Below are 12,576 nucleotides of genomic sequence, written 5' to 3' on the forward strand. Positions count from 1 at the left end.
TGCAGAGATGATGAACTCTGAGTCATCCCCAGGCTGAATTTTCTTTACATGTTATGTAACTAAAGTAGTTATACAACTGGAATGCATGTATTACAGCTATAGCACTTGTGAGTTGTCTTGTTCATTTGATAACTGCTGTTATCAGGTCATGTGGCATAACACCAAGTTTATGAAACTGTTCCCATTGCAACATGCAGTTGAGGTTTTCATGGAATGATTCCAAATTTGTTTCAGAGGGAAAAAAAATAAATCTTGGCACTTAAAAGTGCCTGGGTTGGAATGGTAAAAACAGAACAAAAAGTTGATGCAGTTTTCAACATGATCTTCACTTTCAAGTTTAACTGCTCTAGTAAAAACTTGGTTCCTTGTTATCTAGAGCTTTGTGATGCTCCTGCTGTTGCAATAAATACAATACTTAATAAATATTATAATAGTTTAAAAAGCAAGCAGTATAGTTGAATTTGTTCTTAAAGGTTCCTATTAAAGCCCTGATTTATCATAAAGGTTACAGCTTGGAATTGAAAGCCAACACACACTCTGAACATTTTGATACTTCAGTAAATGCTCTTACTTAAAATGCAGCCAGATTTTTTTTTTTTTGCTTGTCTAAAACAGGAGATAAATTTGTCTTTGTAGTGACCAGACTGAGTTGCCTTTTTGGTCTAATGTGGTAATTTTTAGCATTGCTTTCTCCAAAGAGCTTAAGGATATTAGGTGGCCAAATCTCAGTGGCTGCCAGTCAGACTACTTTTCCTTTGAAGATTTCATATGCCTCTCTCTCATATGTCCTCAGAATGTGCATCTCTGAAGTTGTGGGCTTTCATTTCATTTTATTTTAGTTTAGCATCAGAAATGGGGAGGATTTAATTTCTTTAAGATAGAAGTCTTTATTGACTGATGGGATCTAACACTTGCCTTGAATGACATTCATTCCTCTTCTGTCTCCTCTCTTGTGGTTCCTTTTATGTTGGATCTTCTTTAACTCAGTCCTGCGCCATTCTTTGTTTTAGCATCTCTCTTCTCCTTTTAGCTAATGCCTTCCAATTTTCTGTGTATTTTGTTGCCTTTTGCACAACTGAGAGTAATCCTGGCCCAAAGCCTTCTGTCAGAGACAAGTGAATTCTTTGAAACAGCTTTTTTAACATCTGGATTGAAAAATTGGGAAAAGTATATGTATGTTGCTGATGAATTTCACTCTCCTGGAAGTGTTTTATTTCAGCTGTAACTTATTATCCCATAGTTGCTGAAACCAAAAATATAGTATAATGAAGTCTGGCTGACACTTTCAGTTTTTCCACATGGCGTACTAATCTGGAAGTTGTTGTGATGTCCTGGGGGTTTGGATGTAGAAGATAAGAATTAACTGTTAGAGAAACCTGCCTTAGTTCTGAATTTTACTGTTACGGAAAATTTACTGGTATTCTAACTGTTTTCTTTATGCATTAGTATTTGTCTGGGAAGTGTTTTTTCTAATTATTTTGACATTTTAATTGTTTTCATTATCTCATGGTGAGAGGTATGATCTCACCATGCTTGATGATGACATCACAATATAAAAGAGAAGGTATTTAGTCTCTGTAGACATGCCCAGAGCTTCTTAGAGCTGGATTTCAATTCATGTACACGAAGTCTTTGGTGTCCTGCAGTTCCTTTTCTTGTCTCACCACTAGAAGGGTTTGTGAAGCACTGTAACTCTGACAGAATGAAATTTCAGTATAATATGCCCATAATAGGGTGGTGAACTTCACTGAAACCAGGCAGCAACAGAATAAGTCGACTCTGAGCCAAATGACTGCATGGCTCTCAAAGTAGGAGAGAGTGTGTGTGTGTGAAGGGTTTTTCCTTGTTGGCTGGTTAGAGATGTACAGAAGGTTGTACACTGTGTCATAATAAATGCTGTCAAATGTCTACTCTGACCAGCTAAACTAAGTAGTAAAAATTGTGAAGTCTGGGTAAGCTCATAAAGAAAAGCTGCTTTTGGGTAAAGGTGAGGCAAACTGATATATTTTGACCTATGGAGGCCCAAAGGACTCAATTTAAATTTGATAGGCTTTACTTATAAACTATGTTAAGATAACCAAAGAAAATTTTTTGTTGAATTGTAAAGGTTTGAATTTCTCTCTGAGATGGACGTGGAGATGCTGTAGGTAGTAGTGCTCATTTGAACTTCATGGAAACTGCTGAGCATCTTGGGTTTGCTCTCTGGAATTCTTTGGAGTGATCAGAACTCAACCCTGTTTATTAACAGACAAAAATTCTCAAGGAAACCAGAAATATAGTTAATGGCTTGTGCTATTTATAAGTAATAATCGCCAACAAACTTAAAAATGGTGAAGATCTTTTTTTAAAAAGCAACTTATAACTTTGTAGAAGAACAATAAAAACTTAATTTTGCATAACTGCTTTCTGTTTTAACAGATTATGGAAGAAACAAATACACAGATTGCTTGGCCATCCAAATTGAAGATTGGAGCAAAATCGAAAAAAGGTATTTTATCTTGTTCTTTTTATGGGGTGGGAGGAGTTGTTAGAGTAGTAAAACCACAGAATAAAGAAATTTATTTTTAGAGTCACTTTTATCAGTACTGGAAACCTGAAATATTTTCATTTCAGTCTGTTTTTCATAGAAATTTCATGTTGATGTTATCTTGGCTTTATGTAGGTATTTGATATACAAACCCATTCTAAGGAGTTTGCAGTTCTATGAGTACCTTATTATCAATACTGTTGTATTTAGTGTATTTAGCATGTGCTAAATATAGAATTATAAAAATAAAAGAATTAAAATAGAATTATACAGCTTTCTGCTGTATAATTCTGCATCTAATTGGAGCAGCTTCCTTATTTTACAGCAACTAAAGTCAGTCTTTCTGGTAACATTGCAAATGAACGGGTGTTCTGTGGGGTTTTTTGTTTGTTGCTGTGGAGTACAGAGATGTGTGTTGGTCAAGCCCAGCAGAACAATAAATACTCATTGTGTCCTTGCAGAGACAGCCTGCATGCTTTTTCGGTTTCTTTAGGAAACCTGAGCTGGAGCTGTTTCCAAGGAATGACCAGTATTATGTGTTTTAAACCATGCCTCTTTTGGAAGTCCAGCCTGTTAGTGTGAACTAAATACACAGTCTGGGACATCTCCTTTGGAAATGAGCTGCCTTGTTCTGTTCTTAAGGAATCATAGCTGTGACTGAATGAAAGGAATGCTTCATTTCTCTTCTCCATGAAAAAATGAAATTGGGGTGATTTTTAACATTGGCTGTATTTCTGTTCAGGATGATACACATTAAACCCCAAGAAAGTGGAGATCAAATGATTTCTCTGTACCTTATATTTAGAATGTCTAGGTGGAGACGTGGGCTAATAACCTTTGTAAATGAAGGTCTTATGGGAAGAAAAATGATCTCTTTAGAAAGGTGCAGGATTAATAACATTTTTATGGTGTAAAGTGAGATTCAGTCTCTGATGTACTTTGCCACATGGTATTAAAGTCCAAATTGATTTAATTCTTTTTCCCCCACTTGCATGGAAAAAAATCTCACTTAAGCAGGGAAAATGGGGAAGGAATTCAGACTGGAAAAAATGAAGATGTTATGTATGCATTAATGTGTGGAAGTAACATTTGTAGTCAGTTCAAACCTGTGTTCTGCCTGTGGTGTTCTGCACACTCTACCTGAGGTGCTGTGAATTGATGCACAGCTAAAGCTCCCCAGGGAACAGAGGCATGAGAGTTTGTTTTTCTTCTGAGGGGAGAAAAGAAGAAGTAAAGCAGTACCTGCACCTTTTTTTTCCCTAAATTTAAGTGAACCTACTTCTGAAGATGAAAGGTGGATGAAAGGCCATGAAAAGAGGGGTAAGAAAGGTGTCTGTCTACGTTGTTTTTTTTATTGGTACTTTGAGATGCAGCTTTTTAAGTAGATTAATTTGTGAATTTATTAGTGATCTCAAGTAGAAGATAATGTGGTGAAGCTCTCTCAGTATATGGAATGAATTTGGATACCAAGGGAAATAAAACAGCTAGAAGTTATGAACTGATAATAAAACTGAAAATTGAAGGAAGGGAACACATAATACAGCTGGGCATACTGAGTGTATCTCAGTGGGAATGATTATCCTGGAAAGTCTTTATGCCAAGAGAAACTTCAGATAATGATGGGCTGCAAACTACACAGTTTAGCAATATGCTCTACTATTAAAAAAGGTGTTTCAGATGCCTATGGATTTCAGGGTGACTCCAGAGTTAAGACTTGTACTCTCTGGCTATCTTTGGTCTGCTAAATTGTGTATATATACACCTAAGATAATAAATTACAGTGTGTGCACAAAGAACCCCTTAACCTAAAGGTTTCTATTTCTTGTGAAATAAAATGTAGTTTACATGTTCTGTTAACACTTGGTACCAATTGTTTGCAATTCTGTAACTTTCCATTTGCAGCTACAGCAGCTGTTTATATAGGGGAAAATATTCCAAGTGTTTAACATACTCTAGCTTCACTTAATGGCATTTTGTGATTGAGAGGAGAGTCTGCAGCAAATAACTGGCTGTTATTTGTCCCCTCCAGGGACTTGAACTCAGAACATGCTTTTTCCCTGTCTTGGGCTGGGAGCTGAGTGCCTGAGTCATCCAGCAAGGGAGAAGCTTGCAGGGATGGATGGACAGCCTTGTACCCCAGCCATGTGCTGTCCTCTGTCATAATCAAGTGATAGCAGATTTTTAATACAGTTTTGCAGCTTCACTTTCTGGGTGTGTGTGTGTGTTGTGGCCTTCGGTCATTCGCAGCTCTCCTCCCAGTATAGGGGAAAAACAATAATGAGGAAAACACATCTAGTTTTGCTTTTGTTTCTGTGATATTGTTCAGTCTGTCATGAAACACTCGGGGCTTAATGTGTTGCTTTTCTCACTGCTGTTGACAGGTTTTTTTATTTGACACCACTGATGACAAATCAATAAGGACAGACTACATGTTTTCTTTTGAATGGAAACACAAAGGTATTGAAATTGCAGACAAGGTGTAAGGTTCAGCAAGGATGTAAAGTTCTGCAAAAGACCCAGAATCCTCTTGTGATCTTGTAGAAAAAAATGCTATGATGAAACTGGAGCACTAAGAGTAGATGACCTATAAGTTGTCAAATTGTTTTGTTTCTTTGTTTAATTATGGATTACAACTTTTAAATTGATGATTGCAAAAAGCAATATATTAAGTATCATAGTGGTAATTCATTAATTTACACTTGATAAATATTTTCTGATTTTTTTTTTTAATTGCAAAAGACTAGTGTCTGGATTTAACAAATACAAAATTTAAAATTTTGCCAATTAAAATTTGTCATTTAATGTGAAATTTCTGAAATAGGTCTTTGCAAAGATAGAATTTAAAAATAAACCACCAAACAATTATCTACTCTCAACAGTTTCATAAGAACCAAACAGGAATTTCCTGGTTTTAATGAACACCATATGCTACAGTCTTGCTCCAGTGATGAGGGGTGAGGAGGGTTAAAGTATTTTGAAATAAATGTTTACAAAACACAAGCAGATATAAATCTTCCAGTAGCATCTTAAAGCAAACCATTTGTTCAGGTTGACAAAGAAATCCCATAACATTAAGATTTAGAGAGGGAAGTGAACAATTTAAAGCTTTTTATGAGTGATTCCTGTCCATCAGTAATGAAAGAATGGGCACTGGCACGTTTTGCTCTGCTTTGCACTGGAGCTGTGGAGTTCAGGGTGTACCAAAACCTCCTGTTCTGGAGGTTTGAGGTCTTCTGTAGTGAAATGAGTTAAAGATCAAACTGAGACAGTAACTTCTGCTCTCAACAGACCTTTTCACTCTGTTATAGTTACTGTTCCTTAGGAATGCTGTTAATTGTCTTTTAAAGATTTATTCAGTGGTATTAAAGTATCAGTAGATTGCCAAATCCTAAGTGGTCAGATGCTGTAGTTCCACAAACTCTTTCCAGACAGACATAAGCTAATGTGTGTGTTTTTTTTCCCCCCTCTCCATTCCCAGAATACTGACCTGTCCTGTTCTTCTAGTCCAGCCCTTTCTGCTGTGCTGTCACTAGTGCTTATATTGCCACATGGGGGGACTAGGTTGGCTTAAAACTAAGCATGGGTAATTTTTTATTATTGAAGAGGGAGAGTTCCTTGTGCATTTACCTCAACCCTCCCTGTATCCTCAGCCTGTTTCACCATGTCTGTATGAACCTGTAATGCTGAATGCACTGGGAGCAGGTGAACATCTTATTACTCACCAGCGGTGCCTTTGATGGTAATTTAAGGTGTTCTTTAGGAAATGGGTCAATGAGAGTTCATATTTCACTCATATTCCTGACTACATTTTATTTTTAAATCCATGTGTCCCAGCATAAGAATCACATCAGCTCCTGAAAACTTAGTGGCTCTAGGCAGGAAGTCATCCAGGGAGTTGGAGCAGGGAGAGATATTCTGAGAAGTTAAAGCTGTAAAGGCAAATGCAAAGTAAATTGAACTTACAGAGCAGGGATAACTCTGGGGTTTCTTTTACCATTTGCTTTTAAAGAGGACTTCTCATGCTCTTTTTCATTTGCTTTTATTCCCATATTTTCCCTCCTCTTCCATTTTCTTCAGATTAGTCTCCAGCTCTTTATTGATGTCATATCTTAACTTATTTCTTTTCCTTCTCTTTTGAGCTGCTCTTATTTTATTTCACCTTTCATTTGCCATTTCTGGTTTTTAGGGGGCTTATATTGCTTTTTCTTTGTTTTTGTTTTTCCTCTTATTAATGATGCATTTTTGGTTGGTTAGTGAAAATCTAGTCCATGTTTGGTGTCTTTACTTTTTCCTCACCTGATTTTTCCTTTTACTCACTCTTTCATCGTTTCTTAATATCTTTTTAAATTTTAAAAACTTGTTTCTGTTGTCAAAGCATTAACTACCTGCTATTTTTCATTAGCAAATCTCAAACTCAAGTCAAGTACGTAGCATGTGAAATTTATATCCAAGGAGAATAGCAGGAGGAAACACAGTGGTACTAAAGACATTGGAAAGAAGGCAGCAATAATTAGAACTGGGCACTGCTGACATTCATCGCCTGGCAATTTAGTTTCACACTTTTTCTGTAAATTTTGCCTTTTGCAACTTATCTTGCAAACAGATTCCACTATTTTATTCTTTGCATCTTAAATTGCAAAGGTAATATGCACAATGCAGTTAGCAGCTGTAATACCACATTTGAGGCAATTAACTCTACAGAGAGACTTCAACCAAATTAGTAAAATATCACTCCCATTTATTGGAGTGTCGTTTAGCACTTTGAGCATTATGATAAAAGCTAGAGGCTGACTTTTTTTTTTTAATTTTTGTTTAAATAGAAATGTCACTGCATGATGAACTCAAGGCCAAACTTGGATGCAAGTTACTGCCTTAGATATCAAGAGTAAGCTAAAATGTTTGTTGCTTCAGACCTCTAAATCAACTTTCAGTTGTTTCCTGGTATTGTAATAAAAGCTGAAGTTCATATTTCCAGATGAAATAGGGAGGGAGAGAAGAAAGAACTGCAGCGTCAGGCTGTGCAACCTTATTAAAGTGTGCAAATACAGTGCCAGGTTATTTCCTCTTTTGCCACAGGTTTTCTGATAAATCTCAAATCTGATTTTATGCTTTTCAGATAGTGTATTTTTTCTCTCTTCAGACATACTTAGTTTTCCCAATTCAGTTTATCAGCACAATCTTTTTTTGAAAAGGGTGCAGACTGTTTTCAGTGCTGAATCTCTCTCAGTAAGATGTACAGTGGGTTACCATATGAGCAGTTCAGTGTTGTGCTCGCCAGCTTAGTGTCCCCTGTGCAGGCACTTCATCACTTACACACGTGTCCCACGGAGAGATTACATCATTTCTTAAAACATAAGTGCATCCCTGTTATGCAGCATTGCTCTTGGCATTGGAGCTGGTCTAACTCCCACATCTGTGCAAAGGAGAGACTGCTTCTCCCACACTGAAATATCAGTGAAACACAGTGCAAAAAAGCCTGTGGGTAACACCTCAAATTGTTTGCTTCAGTATATTAATGGATGCAAGTATGACTTTGTCAATGCTCAGTGTTCAAACCCAATATTTTATTATAAAATATCAGTGATAATGGAAGAATTAATAATCTTGCACAGCATTATTTTATAGGAGTTGTGTGAGCTTTAAACAGTGCTGTAACCTCTTCTGGTTTGTCTGGAGGGCTCTAGATTCCCCCTCCCCCCAAAAAAAAAAAAAACAGCCAACAAAAACCCACAACCCTAAACCTCACCAAACCAAAACACCCCTAAGCAAAGCAATGGACTCAATGAGGCAGCAGTTGAGAAACTTTGAGTAGAATAAAAGTGCCTGTGTGGCATAAAGTGGTTTTGGACTCTTGCTTCAGGAGATTCTGTCTCATTGCATTGATGATGTTTTGTAATAAATGCAAAGCTTAAAGAAATGAATAGATTTGTCTGCTTTCAATTATCTCTGGGATTGCTGAAAAACTCAAAGGGCTTTGGTCTGTGCTACTAAACTTTAAGTTAGTTACATACTTAATTTTCTTCTAAGTACCAGGTGGCTTGGTGTACTTCAGAGGCTGGCATGTTTGCAAAGTGCAGTTATATAACCTGAAATGTTCCCCAAGAAATTGGCCAAGTCTGAGTTTAGTCAAACAAGAATAAAAGTCACTAAAAATTGCGTGATAGTTTAGGCCATTTGCTTCTTTGTTATGGATAACTCCTAAATAGAAAATGCTATGCTCTATATGTGTGTGTGTTCATATCTTCACTGAAAGGGTGGTTAAGCCTTGGAACAGGGAAGTCCCATCCTTGGAAGTGTTCAGAAAACACGTAAATGTGGCACTTGGTGCTGTGGTTTAGTTCACAAGGTGGTGTTCAGTCAAAGGTTGGACTGGATGATCTTGGAGGTCTTTTCCAAGTATAATGATTCTATTGATTCTCTATAGAATAATGACTGTTAGGATTGCTTTATTTTTAAAATCTTCTGTGTTTTTATTTTCTGAGTCTTTACATATCCATATTATCCCTGCTTAATATAGTTGCAGCTGTAACACAGCTTTTTAGTTCTCTGTTTTCCTTAAATGACTTCATTATGCTGGGCTCAAGAGATTAGCTTTTTTTCCCTTTTTCACAATGCATATATATTATGTCTGATTTTAATTTTGTTAAAAAGTAATTTGGAACTAGCTCTACTGTGGAAAAAACTGCAGTTATTGGCAGCCCAGCATCTTTTAATTATCCTTGCTGAGCTCCAAGATCTTTGCCTTCTCATTTTGATTGTAACCATAGAGGTGTAGTTTCTTGTTAGTTTGGATTTCTAGATCAGAAAAAAATCTACCTCAAGAAACCAAAAACTCACTGCAAAAAAAGGCAAATAAACCCCACAACATCTCTACAACCCAGAACCCAGTAAAGGGATATGCAAACCCACTGATTCAAACAGCAAGAGTTCTTCTATAATAAACTCTGTCCTTGAGTGTTGCTTTCAGTAATGGTTACATTATCAATAATGGTACAATATCACAAAACCATTTCTGAAAGTGTTCATAGAAGTGAATGAAAAAGAAATTGCTTGTTTTTATGGCCTTTATTTGTTTGCAGGGGGAGAAGGTGTTGTGGTTTTTTTGTGGGGGTGTTGTTGTTGTTACGTTTTTTGTTTTGGTGGGGGTTTTTTAGTTCATGTATAAAATGTTTTAAAAAATGACCAGATAAGAAAATCAAACCTATTTTGGTTCTGTGTTAAACTTGAGTTGATCCTGTCAGGTTAACCTGGCTATGTGTGCTGTTTGTGAAAATGAGGGAGTATAATATCAGCTTTTGTATTTGAATTACTGAATTCAAGCTCAGCAAGGATAATTAATTAATGCCGTGTTTGTTTTCCAAAGAAGTTAAAGGTTGTATATTTTTCAGAGATGGTTGAAGTTGCATGGAAAGATTTACTTACAAAGGCTACTTTTCCTTATTACACCTGATAGGATCTTAAGTCTTTGAATATAAAAGTGAATTCTGCTACTTTTGTAACAAGTATGCCCATGTAAATTATGTGATAAAAATATTTGTTTTGCAAGTCCTCTTATAGTTTCACTCACTTATAAAATTGCAATCTCTTCATTCATAGCCATATATAACCTCTAAAACTGCGTAAAAATAATGTGGTGAATAATGCAAAACAGAGCTTTGTGTGCTGGAATTGCTTATTATGCTTCCCAGTACTTATCTGTGTCACTGATTTATCAATCTTAAAGAAAAATACCCTTTACCATAAGTTACTGTAAAAGGAATGGATAGTTTGTGTTTCTGTAAATGCAGTAATGCACTGAGTTTTATTTTGCACATAAGTCTTAAATGCTGAGTCAGCCCCACCTGAGAACATCACAGAGCATCACAGAACTATCAAATGGTTCAGGCTTGTTAATAAAACATGTAATGGTAGTTTTTTGTAGTTTTGATCAACTCCTGCTCTTGACCTACTTTCATCTCTGTGTGATGTTTTTAGTAACAATAATTAGAAAAAAAAAACAAAACAAACAACCAAAAAACCAAAACAAACTGATAGAATGGAAGAGAGTGAATGTGGGATGTATCAACTAATTTTTCCCTACCTTTAAATTCAGTGCTATGAATAGCCACTTAATTGGCTTAGAGCCTGAAGCTCCAATTAAAAAAAGATGGTGGGGAAAATTAATCAGGTCCTTGGAGACCTGCAGTGGTTCGTGGAATTTTTTTATGAACTTAAGCTTCTCTTCCACTAAGATGTTTTTGAAAATTGTGCCAACTGTCCTGCAAGGCTGGACCCTGACTCTTGATAGGAACCGAAACCTATGGAGTGATGTCCTTTCCTGAACAACCACAGCCTGTAATGTGGTCTTTAACTAAGGATGCAGAGTGATGCAGAAAAGTGTGTTCTGAAGTGCCTCGATGCTTAAGCACTTACAAACAGAGGTAACTTCTGTATTGGTTCATGATCAGGTTTTAATTTGTTTACTCAGCAGTGATTTCAGTGTGCAGATCAATGGAAATGTAGGCTCCAATTGCCCAGAAAGCAATGTACTGTACACCAGCTGGGACTGTGCCAGCAGTTCCATTGCTGCTGCTGGTCCAAGGATGGGTTCAGGCTCTCATGGGGCTGTTGGGTACCTTCCCTCATTGGTGTGGATCCCCACCTTTCCAGGTGAGGAAATAGTGCCCTGTGAGTTAACTGATCCAGTAAGGTGAGTGGAGGTGATGATTTGAAGCCTCTGCTCTGGGCACCTGTTCCCTCAGGAGAGGAGCTCTTCACCTGCCTGCACAGAGGGCAGCAGAAAGATGAGCCTTTGAAGTCACTTCATGTGTCTTTCCCAATCTCTAAGTGGAAACAGGATCCTAGTGCATCAGCTTGAGACAACCTCTTGTAACAGCAGTAGACACAGTAGTTTTTGATCACAAACCCCTAGGACAACTTTATCCCATAAGTTGTGAGCAACCATTAAGGTGCACTTTGTGCATTTTCCAAGCACGCGGGGAGGCAAGGGTAGTAACTGCTTTTGTTGGAAACAAAATCAGGGGAGACAGAACTGTTTTCAGAGCTGGTAAACAGCACAGTTGTGGTCTTATCTCCCTTGCCTTGCTGCGTGCCTAGGGTCTGTGCCTCTGCCTCCATAGCTACCTGCTAGGCAGCCCAGCCCTGCAGCCTGGCGTGCCCTCATGTCCAGCCCACAGACAGAGGGGGCATTTGGGGCCACTGGTCTATTGAACCCAGGGCTCTTTTGTCAGCAGAATTTTTCCTAAAGCTGTTTGGTTTTGGTTCCCAAGGTATAAACTTGTAGGTCTGACTTCGTACCAGCTCAGTAAAGGTTTTCTCAAAAATCTTGGCATTTAGATTCCTTTTCCTTGTTGGTGCCCATGACAACAGAACCATTGGTTTGGGTATTCTGTGTCAGCTCTCTCTGTGGGCAGCAAAATTCCTTTGCAGCTTTTATTTGACCTCACTAAGACCAGGAAAAAAGATTCACCCTGTTATGCAATTGTCCAGCTGATAACTGTGTATATAAGTAGATTTTTTAAAAAGAATTTTGCTCATATCTTAGAAGTAGCTGAATTGCGCATGTGTTTCTGCAATGGAATTGAAAGTTACTCATGCCAGGAGATAAATGGTGCTCTGTAATGTTTCTTGAAAATGCTGACAGGATTTGGGGGATGGGAAGATAAGAAATTCTCTGCAGTTGCTTCATAAAATAAAATTTCAGTCAGATCTGGTACAAGATCTAGTAAACTGAGTTTTTTGTGTTCCTTACAATGGCATTAAACTTATTTTTGTGCTTGACCTTTCTACAGCAAAAGTATTGCTATTTTGCATTTTCCCATAGGTAAAAATTCATTAACTTGATAAATGGGACATCTTATATACCTTTTTTTTTTTTTTAAATCATACAATGTAGGTGAAACAAAATTGAATAGTTAAATAATCTGTAATACAGTATAGCTTTGTTAGCAAAGTTGTTTAAAGATGGAGAAGTACTTGCTTGATTATTTTATGCCTTTCTCTAATTATGATGGATTCTAATTTGTGTCCTCTGAATTGCTTAAAACTGG

At 37.1% G+C, this 12,576-nt stretch overlaps 1 protein-coding gene across 3 annotated transcripts in view; it reads left to right on the plus strand.

The window, feature by feature from the left end:
* The window catches only part of BICC1 (BicC family RNA binding protein 1), a 100,935-nt gene that overhangs the window by 47,525 nt on the left and 40,834 nt on the right, over positions 1 to 12,576 (plus strand). For all 3 annotated transcript variants that reach the window (XM_051800212.1, XM_051800210.1, XM_051800211.1), the window contains exon 3: positions 2,419 to 2,488. In XM_051800212.1, the coding sequence (XP_051656172.1) occupies positions 2,422 to 2,488 (67 nt within the window). In that variant the 5' untranslated portion in view covers positions 2,419 to 2,421. The remainder of the gene's footprint in view (positions 1 to 2,418; positions 2,489 to 12,576) is intronic.

The sequence above is a fragment of the Manacus candei genome, unplaced genomic scaffold (genome assembly GCF_025592945.1).
Source record: "Manacus candei isolate 608988 ecotype Guabito, Panama unplaced genomic scaffold, ASM2559294v1 h1tg000050l, whole genome shotgun sequence".
NCBI lineage: Eukaryota > Metazoa > Chordata > Aves > Passeriformes > Pipridae > Manacus > Manacus candei.